General features: G+C 47.1%; 1 protein-coding gene across 3 annotated transcripts in view; it reads left to right on the top strand.

Annotated features, from left to right (window-relative positions):
* The window catches only part of COL27A1 (collagen type XXVII alpha 1 chain), a 162,479-nt gene that overhangs the window by 141,250 nt on the left and 5,656 nt on the right, over positions 1 to 15,573 (top strand). For all 3 annotated transcript variants that reach the window (XR_012838465.1, XM_075772219.1, XM_075772221.1), the window contains 12 exons: positions 4,233 to 4,289; positions 4,448 to 4,501; positions 5,485 to 5,538; positions 6,390 to 6,443; positions 7,998 to 8,051; positions 8,127 to 8,234; positions 8,617 to 8,724; positions 10,170 to 10,277; positions 12,781 to 12,834; positions 13,489 to 13,551; positions 14,036 to 14,089; positions 14,834 to 14,869. Coding sequence is in view for 2 of the 3 variants with exons in the window: in XM_075772219.1 (XP_075628334.1) it covers positions 4,233 to 4,289; positions 4,448 to 4,501; positions 5,485 to 5,538; positions 6,390 to 6,443; positions 7,998 to 8,051; positions 8,127 to 8,234; positions 8,617 to 8,724; positions 10,170 to 10,277; positions 12,781 to 12,834; positions 13,489 to 13,551; positions 14,036 to 14,089; positions 14,834 to 14,869 (804 nt within the window). In the remaining variant the exon portion in view is untranslated. The remainder of the gene's footprint in view (positions 1 to 4,232; positions 4,290 to 4,447; positions 4,502 to 5,484; positions 5,539 to 6,389; positions 6,444 to 7,997; positions 8,052 to 8,126; positions 8,235 to 8,616; positions 8,725 to 10,169; positions 10,278 to 12,780; positions 12,835 to 13,488; positions 13,552 to 14,035; positions 14,090 to 14,833; positions 14,870 to 15,573) is intronic.

The following is a 15,573-nucleotide window of genomic DNA, read 5'->3' as shown; positions in this document are numbered from 1 at the left end:
CTGGTGGCTGAGCCAGGCAGCATGCGTTCTGGGGACACGTTGTTCCTGCATCCACAGAAATTCTGCTCAATCCCCAAGCCGAAAGAAATCAGACTAGTACCTTTCTGTGATCGAGTCAGAATAACACCCTGCACAGACTAGCTGATCTTCAGCAAGCTGTCCATCTGTGCTCAAATCAGCTGATAGCGTGTTGTAAGCGAGGCAGCACTGGTCTCCTCTCCATTGCCCTTGCTCCATTTTCCTCATCGCCCACCACCCCCTTACCTCACTCATGTCCCCCCACCCCTCGACGAGCCCCCTTGCTGCAGCTGGCGTGAGTCAGAGCCCTCTTTCCACAGCGGCTTTCCCCTTATGTTTTTCCCCTTTTGCTGAGTCAGCGCGGCCGTAACCAGTTCAGGCTGGAGAAGTGACTCACGCTTTAATGGTTTCCTGTCGGCGGAGCTGGCTGCTCCGCGCTCTGAGGACAGCCCAGCTGGCGTTGGCCGTACTCGCGGTGCCGCTGGAGCCCCTCACGTGCCTTCAGTAGCGGCAGCGATGCTCCCTCCCTCGGTGTGGGAAGGGAAGTGATGGTAGTTGGGACTGGTCAGTCGTGGGGTCCCCACAAAGGTGGACTCTCTTCGCTCATTTTCCACCTCCCCATCGCCAAGAGAGCTTTCGCTTTTCCCTCTGCACACAGATGTGATTGCAGCTGTACATGTGCAAGCAGGAGCTTCATTGCTTATAAAAGGAGTCTGTGGGACAGCGGTGCCAAGGGCACGTCTTTGCTGGGGCTTTGAACGTGTCCTTTCAGCTCAGGCTCCTGGGTGTCAGGACACCCAGTTCACGCTGCTCTCTGTGCTCTGCCTGGAAACTGCTGGTGGCCGGGAGTCAGTGGGGCAGAGTGAACTGTTGTGTTCCACTAAGATATTCACACGCCTCAGAAATTTTGCTTCAGGGATGAGCAATGGTCATGCTGCTTTTTCTCTCATTTCCTGCTGCTGAAACACATCCATGGCACAGGAACAGCTGGTGATGTTCCTGCTGCTCCACATCTCCATCGCTGCCTTGCTGAATTTCCTCTCCACCCCCAGCCTTTCTAACGCTGCCCCATCCACTTCCTGAGCTGCACCTCTTGCTCTTCCAGACTTCAGCAGTGTTCCTCCTCCAGTGTATTCTGCTGAGTGGCTGTGCAGGAAGTGGCAGGAGTTAGCCAAGCACAACCAGCCCAGGAAAATAATGCGAGAGCTCACTCACAAGCACATTGTCAGTTGAGAGCCTTGCCAGAGGTTTCTCACAGTCCCACTGTTGGAACTTGAGCATCCTGGCAAAAAGTTGTGAGTCATGTCTACCAAAAGCAAAGTCAGCCATTGGCTTTACAGAAGGAGTAAGAGGTGTGCATGTATGTGTCTCTCTTGTTTAAATTACAACTGCTGCTTTATTTTAAAACGTAGAAAGTTACCATCTTCTTGAAGGCTCCCATCATTTCAGTAGTAAATGGTCCCCAAATGATTAATCTGATGTGTTCAGTGAAGCACCCTCCCCTTCACCAACAAAATATTCTTCTGCAAATGGACACTAGAAGAGCAATTTCTTAGAGGTAACATGGATCTTGTGTTATCAGAGCACAGCAACGCTATGTAATACGTTAACCAAGGATGATAAAATGAATTCCACATGCAAGTATCCAAGCTGAAGCCTGACAAAGACACCAAAGCATCTAATGCATCCTGCTGAGAACAGTCAGATCTGTTAATGACCATTGACAACCGGATCTCACTCACACCTTCCTCAAAGGTCAGCGGGTCTGCTGGCATCTTGCTGGGGAGCAGCTCCAGTTGAACAAGGAGAGACCAACATCATGTGCTGGGCCCCCAGCACCATTTCCTGAAGCATCCAGGTGCTCCACTAAAGTCTAGCATCTTTCTTATCCATCCTTCCTTCTTACCTCCTAAGAGTTGCCTGGATCCCAGCGTAAGGACAGACAGATTCCCACCCTCTGGACTTCTGTAACCTTGCACATGCGTGCGAACGTGAAAATGGAAGCCTGAATCTGAGAAATGAAGAGGAAATGAAAATGCGACCATGACTGCTCTGTGAGCTTTAAACAATGTGGTAACATGGCTATGCTGAAGAAGGAAGATATATAATGGTGGGGAAGGTCTTCCCTTTCCAGAGAAGAAAGCGGCATTATTGGGGAATCCGGCTCCCTTGTGCCATACCAGCCAGCTACTCTGCCGCGTTTAATACATTTACAGCTCCTCAAAGAGGCCTTGCTCAGAGCAGACGCCTGCATTTGGCAGCTGCTTAAAGCAGTCCAGATGGGATCCTTTTAAAAATTACAAACTGGTGTATCTCACTTTGGGACAGGAGCCAACAACAACAAGACTTCCCTTCTTCTCCATGCATTTTCCATTTGTATCCCAACATGTTTACTTTGCTGCCCTTTACTCCAACTTTTTTTCACTGCAACTTTCCGAAGAATTAGCACAGATCTTTCATCTCCCTCTTGAGCAGCTGAGGCATCAGGAAGTCCTGGAGGAGCTCAGTCTCACAGTCCCAGACCTGACCAGTCCTGCAGGATTTTCTCAGAAGACAAAGGACAAGGTGGGAGTTAGACTCAAGGGGACACAAAGCCACAACTCAGCTTTGGGGAGAAAGTCTGTGGGTCTTGATGCTCTTCAAGGGTCCCCAGAATTATGAGCTTTCCTTGAGTTCATCACGCTCGTCTCCTCTCCCAAACAGCAAGGTGTTTGCATCCTGTTTGAGCAGAAGCAATTGGTGCCAAGACTTCTGCATAGTAACACATATACTGGGGTTTATTTTTTTTTTCCTGAGACTTGAGAAATGGTGGCTTTGTTTCCTTTCTATCCTACATTCCTTTGACAGTGACTAGAAAGCAAACCAGTTGCCAGGTATTCTGCTGCTGACTCCAGCCAGCAAGTTCAGTAGCGCATGAAGCTGTTGGCAGAGCCTGGTAGGCATTACTTTCCTTTCTCTCTACTCTGCCACTCAAATTTCTCCATGCATATTGCTCAGTACTATATTCTCAAGCCATCCTGGCACATTTTCTCCCTATATATTTCTTCTACCATGATATCTCCCCAAAACCCCAGACAAGTATGCTGGAGTTCACCACCCAGCACACGATCTCTTAAGGACAGTATAACCATAACTTGTGAGTATATCTGAAATCCTGGCAATGTTCATCCAACAAATGTTGCGGCAGCAGAGAAAGAAGATTCCACTGTCATCAAGCTCTGCATAGCTACAGAGATTTGGACGTTCAAGGCTCTAGGAACACCCCAAGCAGTCCAAACACAGCAGCTCCACTGTGCCAGAACCCCCCCCCAAACCTCCTCTCTCCAGTAGCTGCAACATCCAAGGAGCTCTGAGACATGTTCATCCTAAGGAGCCAGAGTGCCAGAGACTCGGTGATATGAAGTAGCCAAAAACTGGAGGATCTGGAATGTAGCTATCTTCTGCAGGGAGCAAAGAAACAGCCGTCTCTGAGCTAGACTCCAGAGAAAATAGGACACCGTGACCCCAAGTGACTTATACAATTGAATTAAAAAAAAGAGAGTGTCTGTGTTAAGTCTTGAAGGATCTCTCTATGGATGTTTTAGAGAGACCTTGGTTAGAAATAATCTGTGTGATGTTGTCTACCAACCAAACCATGAGCTCTGAGCTCTTGCTGGGGAGCATCCTATCAATGAGTGGAGCTGCTCGTGCAGCAAGTGTGTAAGGGGCTGACCCTCTCACCTGACCAATTGTAAGGCAAGCCCATAATGGTGGCACACGACCAGGGAGCCCATCCAGACCACCCTTGTTCCCAGGACAGCCCAGGCAGCACTCAGTGAGGGTGGGGAAACGCTTGATTAAAGAGTTTGGTCTGACTGTCAACAATAAAATTCAGAGGCGGAGAGCTATATCCCATATTGTCCTAATTACATGCTTCTTGCTTAGTTTTAGAAATTGTTGAAAATAACTCTTTGCACCTGGTTCCGTAAGGAGGACAGTTACACTAGTCAGAAACAACCACCAAAGAAACCAGGAAAGCAAAGAGAAGAGTCAGTGTACTCCAGGTTGTGAAACAAAACAAAAAATCCTTTAGAGTTTATTTGAATGAAAAATAGTAAGTTCAACAGAGGCTTTGACTTGGGAGCCCATGATGTGGGAGGACTGGATCGTGTCTGTACAGAAGCATCTGCCATATAATCTGCTGTCTATATTAATACTAGTATTTTTATTCACAGGGAGAACAAGGCGATGATGGGAAGGTAGAAGGACCACAGGGACCACCCGGAGACAGAGTAAGATGTTAAATTCTTTCTCAAATCAACCCTGGCCTGATTTTTGCAGGTGGACTAGTTGGGTTGCCTCCTTACTTGTAGAACATGCACAAGCCATTGAGAAATTGCAGATGACAGATTGTTTACATCCACCTTAAGTCTTTGTTGTGTTGTTGTAGGGCCCCGTTGGTGACAGAGGTGATCGAGGGGAGCCTGGAGACCCTGGTTATCCTGTGAGTCTTACTCCAACTACACGATTCAGAAATGTTTGTCTTGAGGAAGTGCTTCCAATCTGCATCAGCCCACAGAGGGTCTAACCTTTGCCCAGTAGTCACGATTCATAACCCACTGTTTTGCCTTGTCAGCTGCTGCACATGGGTGTGTTTCAGACAAGGAGCAATTCAGATATATTTACCTAAAGTGTTAAAAATTTCGCTGAAGGCAAATGTAGGTCATGCAGGTCAGCATCTCACAGTGCCATACACCTGCCTGAGCACAGTAGACTGAAAGAATGAGCAGGACCATCTCATTAGAGATATTTGTGATTATCAAGGAAGAAGATTTGTGATTATCTTGAGGAAGAAGTGTACAAGAAAGGTCATGTCAATGCTAGACAAAATGCCAGACTGATGTGCCCATGGCTGTAGACTCTTTCATGGGAAGATCTCTGTTAACTTGGAGAATTAGAAGCTTCCAAAATCTTACCAGGATTTCTCTCAAAAGCAAGACCAGGGTTATGAATGAGTCCCCTGTGCTCCTGCCACCCTCCTTACAGGACATCTCCAGCTGATTGGTGTTGATCTGTAAAGGCTCTATGCAGTAAGTCTTACCTCCATCCAAAAGCAACTGGTCAGAGCGACCCATTACAGTAATATCAAAGTTTCAATTCACCAGGGTAGCAGTGCTGCTGCCTTATTTTGTAGGACAGCAGTCTCCAACTGTTCACTTACATTAATGCCGTGTGTATTTAGGGGCACATTAGAAAGCCTTCGTTACTGCTTAGATGGTAATTAGCAGTTCCTCTTAGCTGTTTCTTTCCAACGCATATCCATGGGAGCATGTACACCACCCACAAGCTTCAACATTTCTGTATTAGCAGAGCACAGATATGTATCTCTTCTCCTGCCCCATATAGCATGTTACATCCATTTTTGTTCCCCATTGCCACAAAAATACCCAAGAACAAACATGTTTCCTCTCTGTTTTTTTATTTAAGGGTCAAGAAGGGCTTGATGGAGAAAGAGGAAAACCTGGACAGCAAGGCTTACCTGTAAGAGATGCTGCTTTATTGTAAGCTACCCAATGTCACATGCATGTGAAAAACAGATGCAAAAAGGAAGGAAGGTAGGAAGGGCTGCAGTACAGAATGTGTGGTGAGCTGTGAAACGCAACGTATGCACTTCCATAAGCCAGGCCTATAGAATGGGCGCTTTGAGTCACATATTGAGACCAATAAATGCTGACGGGACAGGGAGCACTCCCAAAAGCCTGTCTCCAAAACTGTCTTTTCTGAAAGATTAGAAATTGCCCCTGACACAAATACACACAAAAAAAAACCCCAAACCTGGATGGCCAGAAGAAAAGATGGAGACGTGTGTGATGGGGAAGAAACCAGTAAGAGAGTAGTGAAATACTCTCTGCTTTACTCCTCCATAGGTAGCTCTCTAATATCTGACACCCAGGCTAAGCCAAGGAATGGGCTGCAGCACGCGAAAGGGAGGTAGTACCAACACTAAAGATGTAGTCACTGTATAAACTACTCGTTCTGCATGTAGCTTCTGCAGTACCTTTCTCAAAACAGGCTCCTTCCTGCCCACTTCTCAGCACTGTTTTCCAGGCACCATCTGGAATTTAGTGAATGATTTCCACGACTGCAAACACCACCCAAGCGAGGAGGGTAGCATTGCTTCTTCTCCAAGTGACACCCTGTTAAATGCTCTCTGGAGACAGTTCCTTGCTCCTTTTTCCCCAGGAGGCCTGTCTGAGCAGAGGCTGTTGCCCTGAATCGTTTCCACACAGTCAGCGTTGTTAGGGCACCAAAAAAATGCCATTCTTTATACTTCATGCAAGATACTGGCAGAAGAGAATTTCAAACAGATTTTTCTTGCTTGTGTTTTGTAGGGGGATCCTGGGCCACCAGGCCAGCCAGGAGCAAAGGGATCCAAAGGTGATGTGGTAGGTTTCAGCAGGGTGGATTTATAGTGTCCCAAGTTTAAAGAAAATGGCTAATTAAGAGGACTCTCATGTTTTTCCCCAGCATGTGTGATTTGGCCTACAGTCTGCGCCTTGAAAGACTGTGGAGAACCTAGTGGGAGGGCTGTAAACATGTATTTGAATGTCCAAGCCCAATAGTTTGTTGGCTTTGTGGAGCTGGAGAAGATCAAGACAATTACAGCTCTGACATGATGGGTGAATCTTGGGCAGGTCTTTAGTCATTGCTATGGGTTGTGTCTCTTTCTCATGCCCCTGTTTGTGGTGCCTCTACGCTGGCTCGTCTGTCCCTAAGGAGATCTGAGCCAGGCAAGTGTCTCTCTCTTTCACTTGAACTGTAAACTTTTCTGGCTTGAAATCTTCCAAATTTGGAGTCCATTTATCCATGCAGTTCTTATGTTTCTTGGAAGAGTCCCTCTAACTTCTTGCCCTTATTATGCAAGAAAACGCAGTACACATGGGTCCTTCAAGGTTCATTGGGATACCTCATACCTACTCTTACCTCCACATCTGGCTGTAATGACAGCTTGCTAATTATTCTCACAGATCAGGGACTTTATTTGCTAAAACATAAGTATGTGACCTCAATACTCAGCAAATTCCTGCTCCCTTTTGGCGGATGTCAGGATTTTTAATCTGACCCTGCTGGGGTAATGCCAGAAGATAGTTTAACCTACAGTAGGTGTTCTTGGCAAAACGCGTACCAGGTGATAAGATAAATAAACTCTACCCATCGATGGACAATCTGGAATTGCCTTTGGGTCTAATGAATAGCAGAGAAAGCACCCCCAGGAGTATTTCTTTCATGTTGCTGGCCTGCCTGGTCCACTGCAGATGGAGAAACAATGCACAGAAAATGCAGGGCTTCAATTTAAAAGTGCTTTAGTACATGACCTCACTAAGAGAGCCCTAGTGAAGGTGATGAGGCTGAGTTTTCCATTCATTCTGCAGAAATTAATCCTTTTTACAGCTAATAAACCTCAGGAGTATTTCTTTTACGTCTTTATTCACAAAGCAGCATTGCAAGTTTTAGACACAAGATACCCTTTGCATTTCCATTAACTTTCCAAAATAGAGGGAGCTGCCTCGCAGAGGAAGGCTCGTACTGAACGCCCTGCAGAAGATTTGCTGGGTCCTTGGTTCAGCATTGTGCTTTCAATGAACTGACAGAGGACGCAGGTTTTAAGCATCTTGTTCTAATGTTTGCCAGTGCACTGAGTCCTCCCTCGAGTTCATCCTGCTTTATTTGTCCTCATCTGCTCTGTATTAGGAAAAATGTAGGTCCTTGCCTTCTAGCTATTCATTCCTGCCCTAGAACTCTCAAGACATACGAAGAATCGCTTGTAATAAAACCAAATAGCAGTTCATTCCCCAGTGTTGGAGCAACTGGCTTTATAAATCTCCTTTTTATAAAACTCTTTCCAACCATTATCCAAAAGCACACCCTGAAGTCAGGCTCCCAAGTGGAGTTGTGCTAGAACTGCTGCAATTTTAGATGTCTTTTTTTTTTACTTGCAGGGTCAAAAAGGAAAGCAAGGAGCACGGGGCAATGCAGGGAGTAGAGGCTCACCGGTAGGTAAAAATTCAATTTTCTGCCCCAGCAAATGTTGTCTGAGAGCTCCATCACTAACACCTTTGTGATTTTAGGGCATCCTTGGGCTACCAGGTCCTCGAGGAGTGGTGGGAAGGCAGGGTCAAGAGGGTGCCCCTGGAGTGGACGGGGTGCCTGGGAAGGATGGCGTGCCTGGGATGCTGGTGAGTTTGCAGTTGTGACCTTATAGCATCAACAGCAAACGCAACTTAGGAGCTGGAAATCTAAAACGTAACACAGGAGAAATGGATATAGTCCAGCTATAGATATTCCAGTTTACATGTACCCAGAGTGGATCGTATGCTGCTCTTCATATCTCACATGCACATAGAAGCAGGCAGCTGCCTTCGCATGGCCAAGTCTGTAGATAAACCAGTGTTTCTAGCCTGAAAAATACTCGCATGCACAGACTCTGCAAATCCACCCATGCCCAGATGCATGGTGCTTGCTGAGGGCAGAATCACACCATGCCCCTGTCCCCTAAGCAGCTGTGCGGAGGTGGAAAGAGCGTGTTTTTTCATAACCTCTTCTGGGCTTCTTTTCTAGGGAGAGCAGGGTGATGACGGGGAAGAAGGTGTGACAGGGATGTCAGGCAAAAGAGGGAACCCTGGCATACCAGGACTCCCTGGGGCACAAGGACCACCAGGATTCAAGGTGAGCTTCTAACTCCCTACAAACAATCCAGTCTGTGAGCCTGGTGTCTCTAGAGCTTGGATTCTTCAAGATCTAATAAAGCCTCAACTCTTGCTGCCTTCTTTCACTTAGCTAGAGGCTCAGTAGATCTTTATCCTCATCCATCCATCCATTTTCATGATATTCACAGCAGCTGAATGTCCCAGAGACCCTTCCTCTTTTGTCAAAGTTCACTGAGCTCAGGAGCCTACAGATACACATACCCACACTACCAACTCTTCAGCCTTCTTTCATTAGAAACCTCCCTAAAAACACATGGCCTTGGAGAAGTTGCAAAGGAACTGCTACGGCCTGCCTGTAGGACGTCCAGGATAGATGACTCCATAGGAAATTTGGGTATCCTCTACTGCTGCTGCCCTGCAAGGCCTGAACTACTGAAGGGAAATTTGTGCCGCTTGTGTTTTAGCATATATTTACTGGATTGGAACAGCTGGAACCAGTATGAGGTTGGACATTGCTCTGGGTGGAAGCGGGGACAAGCTGCTTTGTGACCTTGGGGTTTCTCCCTGGTCCTTGCCCTGATCCACGCTGGCCACAGGATCTAAACTGGACCAACAGCAATTGAGCTGTTTGTAGAAAGACTCTGTAAATAGGAAGACTCCTGCTGGGTTTGGAGAGGCTATCAGGTCTGATTTAAATTATGCCTCCCATAACACGTCACTCTTAAACTGTCACTTGCTGCCCTCCAGCTGCCTTGGGTAGAATAACAGGCTGTTACCAGAAATGACTGAAAGACCCTCATGTTATTACGACAGACTCATACCCCAGGGAAATCTGTTGCCCCTTTTCCAGCTGCTCAGCCATCCTAGGCTCTCGATGCCTTTGCTTCTCTCTCCCAGTCTGCCCCAGAGCGAGTAGCTGGGGCTTGTGCATTGGGAAGAGGTGGGGAGTGAAGTGGGGTGCTGGGTCTCAGAAGCCCCTCTCTTGTCCTTAAGTTGTGGAGCTGGTGCTGGGGAAAATGTTGGCTTTTCAGCCTCTGGACTGAAGTCCTCCAGCTGAAGTCTTGGCATGTCTTCAACATTTTAGATGGATTAATCATCAATTGCTAGCCTGCTGGGGGGAAGAGATGATGAGAAACTGCAGGGCAGGACAGACAACACACGGGAGTGCAAACAGAAGACATCTCACCCCCTTGCTGTCCTTAGCCCTGACGCAGGCAGTACAGCTCTGCTGAAGCTCCTGCTCTGCGTGAAGCTCAGGAGGGGACGCAGCCGTGCCCATCGCTGGTCTCAGCTGTGAATCCTGCAATAATCCTCCTTAGCAGACCTGAGGCATCTCCTGATGAAACCACATTCCTTATCCCGATGAGCCACTTTTTTCCAGCTTTCCATCTATGGCTGTTTCAGCTGACTGTTGTTATATTTAGCTCCTGTCCTTTGGAATTACTTGAATTCTGTTATTTTTAGGGTGAAAGAGGATTGCCTGGACAGACTGGCCAAACAGGGAAGCGAGGATCACCAGGAGGAACAGGCCTTCCAGGGAGCCCCGGCGATCCGGGACCCAAAGGACAGCCGGTTAGTGATGAACTGAGCTGATCAGACCTGACTCCAAGCTATCTCCTGCAGGAGAGGGTGCAGATCCATGAGCTGGGATAGCAGGGTGGACCCTGGGAGGGTCTTTTGCAGGGGAACCCATAACCAGCTTGTGCGTGAGTGCAGGAGCGTCGCACAGTTCTCTCCAACGTGCTCACTTGTGCACAGAGATGTCTAATCTGTGCTGCGTTCCCCAAGGTGACATGACTGTTCATGTCATCCTCGTGCCCGTGGTGACGAGGCTGTGGTACATGCTGGCAGCCAGGCTGCGGAGCCATCTCAAACACCCTCAGGAGGGTCTTCAACGAGACATTGTGAGAGCGGTGCATGGAGCCTGCAGGAGGTGTTGAGTGTAGGAAGGGAACTATGCACTCCAAGCCTTCCAAAAGGTGCAGAGGAGGATCTGCAGCTCCGCTGGGACATGCAGGAACAGACATCATCACTGCAGTTTTGAGGGCAGTGGAGCTGCGATCTCAGAGCACATTGTGGAAGAAACACCAAGAGCCCTCGGCCAAAGCAGAAGTTAAATTCCAACAAGTGTCTCCAAGGCAGGCTCCTAATCCTTACTGCTTTTATTTATTGTACTGGTGGGATTGCCCAGTTTAGCACTATGTCACGCCTTATCAACCTGAGGCTGTATTGAGAATACTTAAGCTATTTAGATTGGGAGTTTTTTAGGCCAGAAGACACTCTCACAGAGTCTCACAAGGCTGTAACTACTTAAATTCTTTAGATTCACTTATTATGATTCTTTTAGAAACCCCCAAGCAGGGACCTTTTCAAACCTCTCCTAATATACCTTCTATCTGCTCAGCATCTCTGCAGCAGTGGGATTTCCAACCATCTGACACACGCAGTCATCATGCAACCATTCCTCTGCCAAGACAGACTAAGCAACCCAAGGACATGACCACCATCAGAGGGTCTAGTTAGGCCACAGGTATAAAAGTAACATGAGGAAAAGAGAGATTAGGACTAATACAAACCAAGATTATTATCCCCAACTACCTCAATTAAAATATACATGTTTGTATATTTTGTATAACCCCCTGTGATGGCAGCATTCAAGCTGAAAGGTAGTAGCCAACAACATAACAGTATTGTTTTATTTCTTGTGTCCACAAGTGGCAGGTTCGTTTACCCGGCATTGCCGTTGCCCACCTTGCTGCATAACTAGTGATCAGGTCCCCTTAGCTGAGATGACTCCGTGGCATTTCAACCCTTCTGACTTCCCATTTACTTTTGCCCAAAATTCCTCTAGAAAGAGGGTTGGGTTGGTTCTCCTAATGTGTGAAAGACCTTAGTCCTCCGTTAGTAGCAGTTTTCCTTTCCAGGATCCATAAATGGCAGTTAAATCAATTTGTATCCTTGGAAAGTTTCTTATGCTCCACCGAGTCCAACCAAGCCCTTTCTTGCCAAGCAGTTTCTCACTGTCGTTGCAGGAAAAACTTCCTAACAGCAAGGTCTCTAGACTGACTCTGGAATAGCCTTGTAATAGAGGTGGTGGAAACCCCATCGCTTGAGTCATTTACAACTGGGCTGAACAAGACATTGTAAAACATCCCATAAAGTACAATCCAGCATGGGTCACATAGTCCTGCCGAGAGTCCAAACAAGCCTTTTCCATCTCTGATGTTTCCTAAGACTGCAGATGAATCATCTGGTGTATGTTTCTGACCCTTTTTTTTTTTTTAACGTTGAATCACTTTGCATTTGGACATCTGAGAAGCCCAGAAATATCAAAGGACATACATCTCAAATGTGGTGAAATGAGGGTGTTTATATAAGGACATGCTACCCAGTGTGGGTTTTTTATGCTCAGAGTGCATGCTATGTGCTAATCCAAGCTTGATGGCCTTCCAAATATTTTATTATTATTTTTCGTAAGAAATTGAGGAAAAATCCCTGCAGGGTTGAATAGGAAAAGAATTCGGGGATATGCACGGTTTTCCTGGGTTTGAGTGGGAGGTTATATTGTAGGAAAGGCACTTTTGACAGCTTGAATGAGCATAGTTTGAAATTATCCTTTAGTAGGTCAGTCCAGTTGATACTAGAAATAAAAGAAGAGCTTGTTTTAAAGGGCTTTGAGGCTATTTTTTTGCAGCATGAACTTCCAAGATCAGTCTCAGAGTAGATGCTCTCCATCCTGCTTCTGCTGACTGGTCCAAGCTAGACAAGCATCTGCTAGAAATAGTGTGGGTATGCCTCCCATTTTGGGGGCAAAAAGGCTTAGTCTATGAGATGTCAGTGATCTATGAGTCTGTGAGATCTTCTGGAGTTGCTTCTAGCCTGATGCTTGTGTAATTCCTCCTTCAGATTGCTTTCATACTTCTTTCTCATCAGTCCTGCTTAGACTGAAGAATACTAATGGATTTCTCTTTCTCTGAAGCTGCTGAACTCTTGGCGCGTCTTCGAGTGACCAGCCGTTCAATGTGAACTTACTGTTGGTCTTTGTTCTTGTATTTGTCTTGGCTGTTACTTGCAGGGAGACTTTGGCGAGGCAGGATTTCCAGGGATTGCGGGCATGTTTGGGCCAAAGGTAAGAGGCTGTCTTGTGACCAGTTGGCTTTCTAGTCTCGCTTTACTGGGGACAGACAATGCAATACTTGTTGCAAAGACTTTATTAGCAGCTCTGCAAAACCTATTGAAATTGAATTAACTTGCTTTAGTTTATGCATCTTCATTTGTTAAATGAGTGTGCGTTTACGTATGCTTTGTTGGAGCTTATTCCTGTTAAAATGGGTAGAGGGTAGAGGGAAAAGGGCTGTCCTATAGACCCTGGAGCTGTTTTCCACGCCTGAATGTCTGTCATAGAATCCTGGAATGGGTTGGGTTGGAAGGGACCTCAAAGGTCATCTAGTTCCAACTCCCCTTCAGACACTTGTGTTTCCAGCAACAGTCATCAGTCTGCACTGAGACACCGATGTGCGTGCCTAACGTTGAGAGCCTTGACTTGAAATTTAGACTCATTTTATCAGCATATAATTTTCCTGGTGAGGGGAGGCCAGTTTGTTTTCTGTAGAAAGTAAAGAGCTTGCAAAGCTGGAGTGGGAAAAGAATTTTTTAAAAACCGGATCTTCCCATTCCCATATACAAGAGGCGGCACCTCTGTCCTTGGAGCAGAGCTGTAAGCAAGGGCATAAACGTGGGGTATGTTTATTAAGGGGACCTGGCGTCTCATTTTTGCTTGCAGGGCCCCCCAGGAGACCTCGGTTTCAAAGGCATTCAGGGACCACGTGGGCCGCCTGGTCTCATGGTGAGTGGTTTTTCAATTTGTTTGGTTTGGAAGGATTTTTTTTCTTTCTTCCATCCTCTATTTCTGTGAGGCTACAGGGTGCTTTAGGGAGCACAGCGCACTGTTCACCGCCTGCCTGGCAGACGACCCACGGCCGTGGTACCACCTCTGAGCCACCCCAACACATCTGGAGGTAACCACGTGTCTAACTTCTGCCTTGGAGATAGTCGTGCTGCTATGCCCACTGCACAGACCACTCCAGCTACACTGAAATCTTTCTATTTCTGGAATTTCTGAGGTTTTACATGGGTCGTGACAACTGTACTGTAAGGGTTTGTGTCTTTGGACTTGCATTTTGAAACAGTTTTTTATTTCAGCTGCAGCAAATACCACGATCATGTTGCTGAAAAGCAGCAAAGAGATTCAGTGTCTTTACTGAGTCTGCCGTGGTAAAAGCGACCGTCAGTTCCCACGTGATGGTTCACGCATATCTTTTCTTTTCTAGGGAAAAGAAGGAATTATTGGTCCGCTTGGCATTCAGGGTCCCACGGGAAGCCCAGTAAGTATCTGCTTTTATTTCTGGCTGTATTTTTTAGCAGAGCATAGTGTTTAAGATCCAAGATGCTTGAGGCCAGCATAAGTAAATCCCAAATCCTGCTGTAACGAGGGAAACAAAATGGTCTTTAAGATGAGCAGTTTGAGAGAAGCGCAGGTTCAGTCTCTGGCTGCATATATAGTTGCAGGGAGATTATTAGCTGGAAAGTGAGGAGCAACTCTACCTAAGTGCAAGTTTTTCGATAGATTGGCTCAGGCTAGAAGACAAGAATGCTATTGCAGTTTTTCAAAACCAAGCTGCCAGATTTTCCAAAGAACTTGGCCTGGGGGGAGCAAAAAAACACGGCAGGGAGGGCGGGAAACCCAACAAAAAAACCTGATAAATGTAAACTGGGAACAGCTTGATTCTGGGAAGTGTTGAAAATCCCTGCCTGCCCCAAAATGCCAAAGGCGCTGAACACAGACTAAAGTTCAGGTCAGTGCTTCATAAAAACACGAGCATGAAGTTACTCAGAGTTCGGTCCGGAGGCTGCTACTGGCAGAGATGCAAACCAGTAAGATGAACTCAGACATTGCCAAAACATCCAGTAATGGCTATTGTTTGCCTCGGGATGGGTGAGCCAACACAACCTGAGCTGATTTGTTTAGAGATGCACTTGGGTCATTGCAAGGAGCTTCTGGGTGGCGGCACATCCAGGCAGTGCAGCTCACTAACAGTCGCTGACAGCCGCCTCGTGTGCTTTAACAGGGGCCCAAGGGAGACAAAGGCAGCCGCGGAGAAATGGTAAGTGCTGGTCCGCACCCCTGGGCACATCCTGCTGGTAATAAAGTCCCTCTCTTTGGCCATCTGAGAGTCACACTTGGGCTCTGGCTCAGTGTGGTGGCATCAGGCTCCCACGAGGACAAGACATACACATCTATACATGCGCACGTGTGTGCACACACATCCACGCGTGCACATATACTCTGCTGTTAAAACTTCCATTTCCTTAACCCAACTACACAGCAAAAGCTAGCACTTAGAGATGACCGTGGTGTCTCCAGGATCAAACCGCAGTGAACAGCAGCTCAAAAAGCCACAGCCTGTCCCTGCGGGGACACAGGACCTGCCCAGGTGCAGCCCCCACAGCTGCGCCTTCTCACCTTCTGCTCTTCCTCTGGTCCCCTTCTTGCAGGGGCTTTGATGGACTTTTACACCTTCTTGTAGCTCCTTGGTGTTCTCACCATACAGGGGAGGTGTGGGGTGTACCGGATATGTGTAGTTCATCCTCCGTGGTACCCATGACGTGGGTCCCCCTGCTCTCCAGGTTGCTTCCTTTAGCAACCAGCGGTTGGTCCTGCATGCGGGAGCTTCGTCCAGGCATGGGAGCCCAGGAAACACGGCTGTGTGGCTAGTGCAGATGGCTGTGTGGCTAGCGCTGTTTCATGCCTTCTTCAAATGAGACCTCTTATAAGCAAATGCCCCACAGATACCCCAAATCCCAGTGC

The sequence above is a fragment of the Balearica regulorum genome, chromosome 20 (assembly GCF_011004875.1).
Source record: "Balearica regulorum gibbericeps isolate bBalReg1 chromosome 20, bBalReg1.pri, whole genome shotgun sequence".
Taxonomy (NCBI): Eukaryota; Metazoa; Chordata; class Aves; order Gruiformes; family Gruidae; genus Balearica; species Balearica regulorum.
The sequence above is the reverse complement of the archived record's forward strand: the minus strand, read 5'-3'. Positions and strand labels throughout refer to the sequence as shown.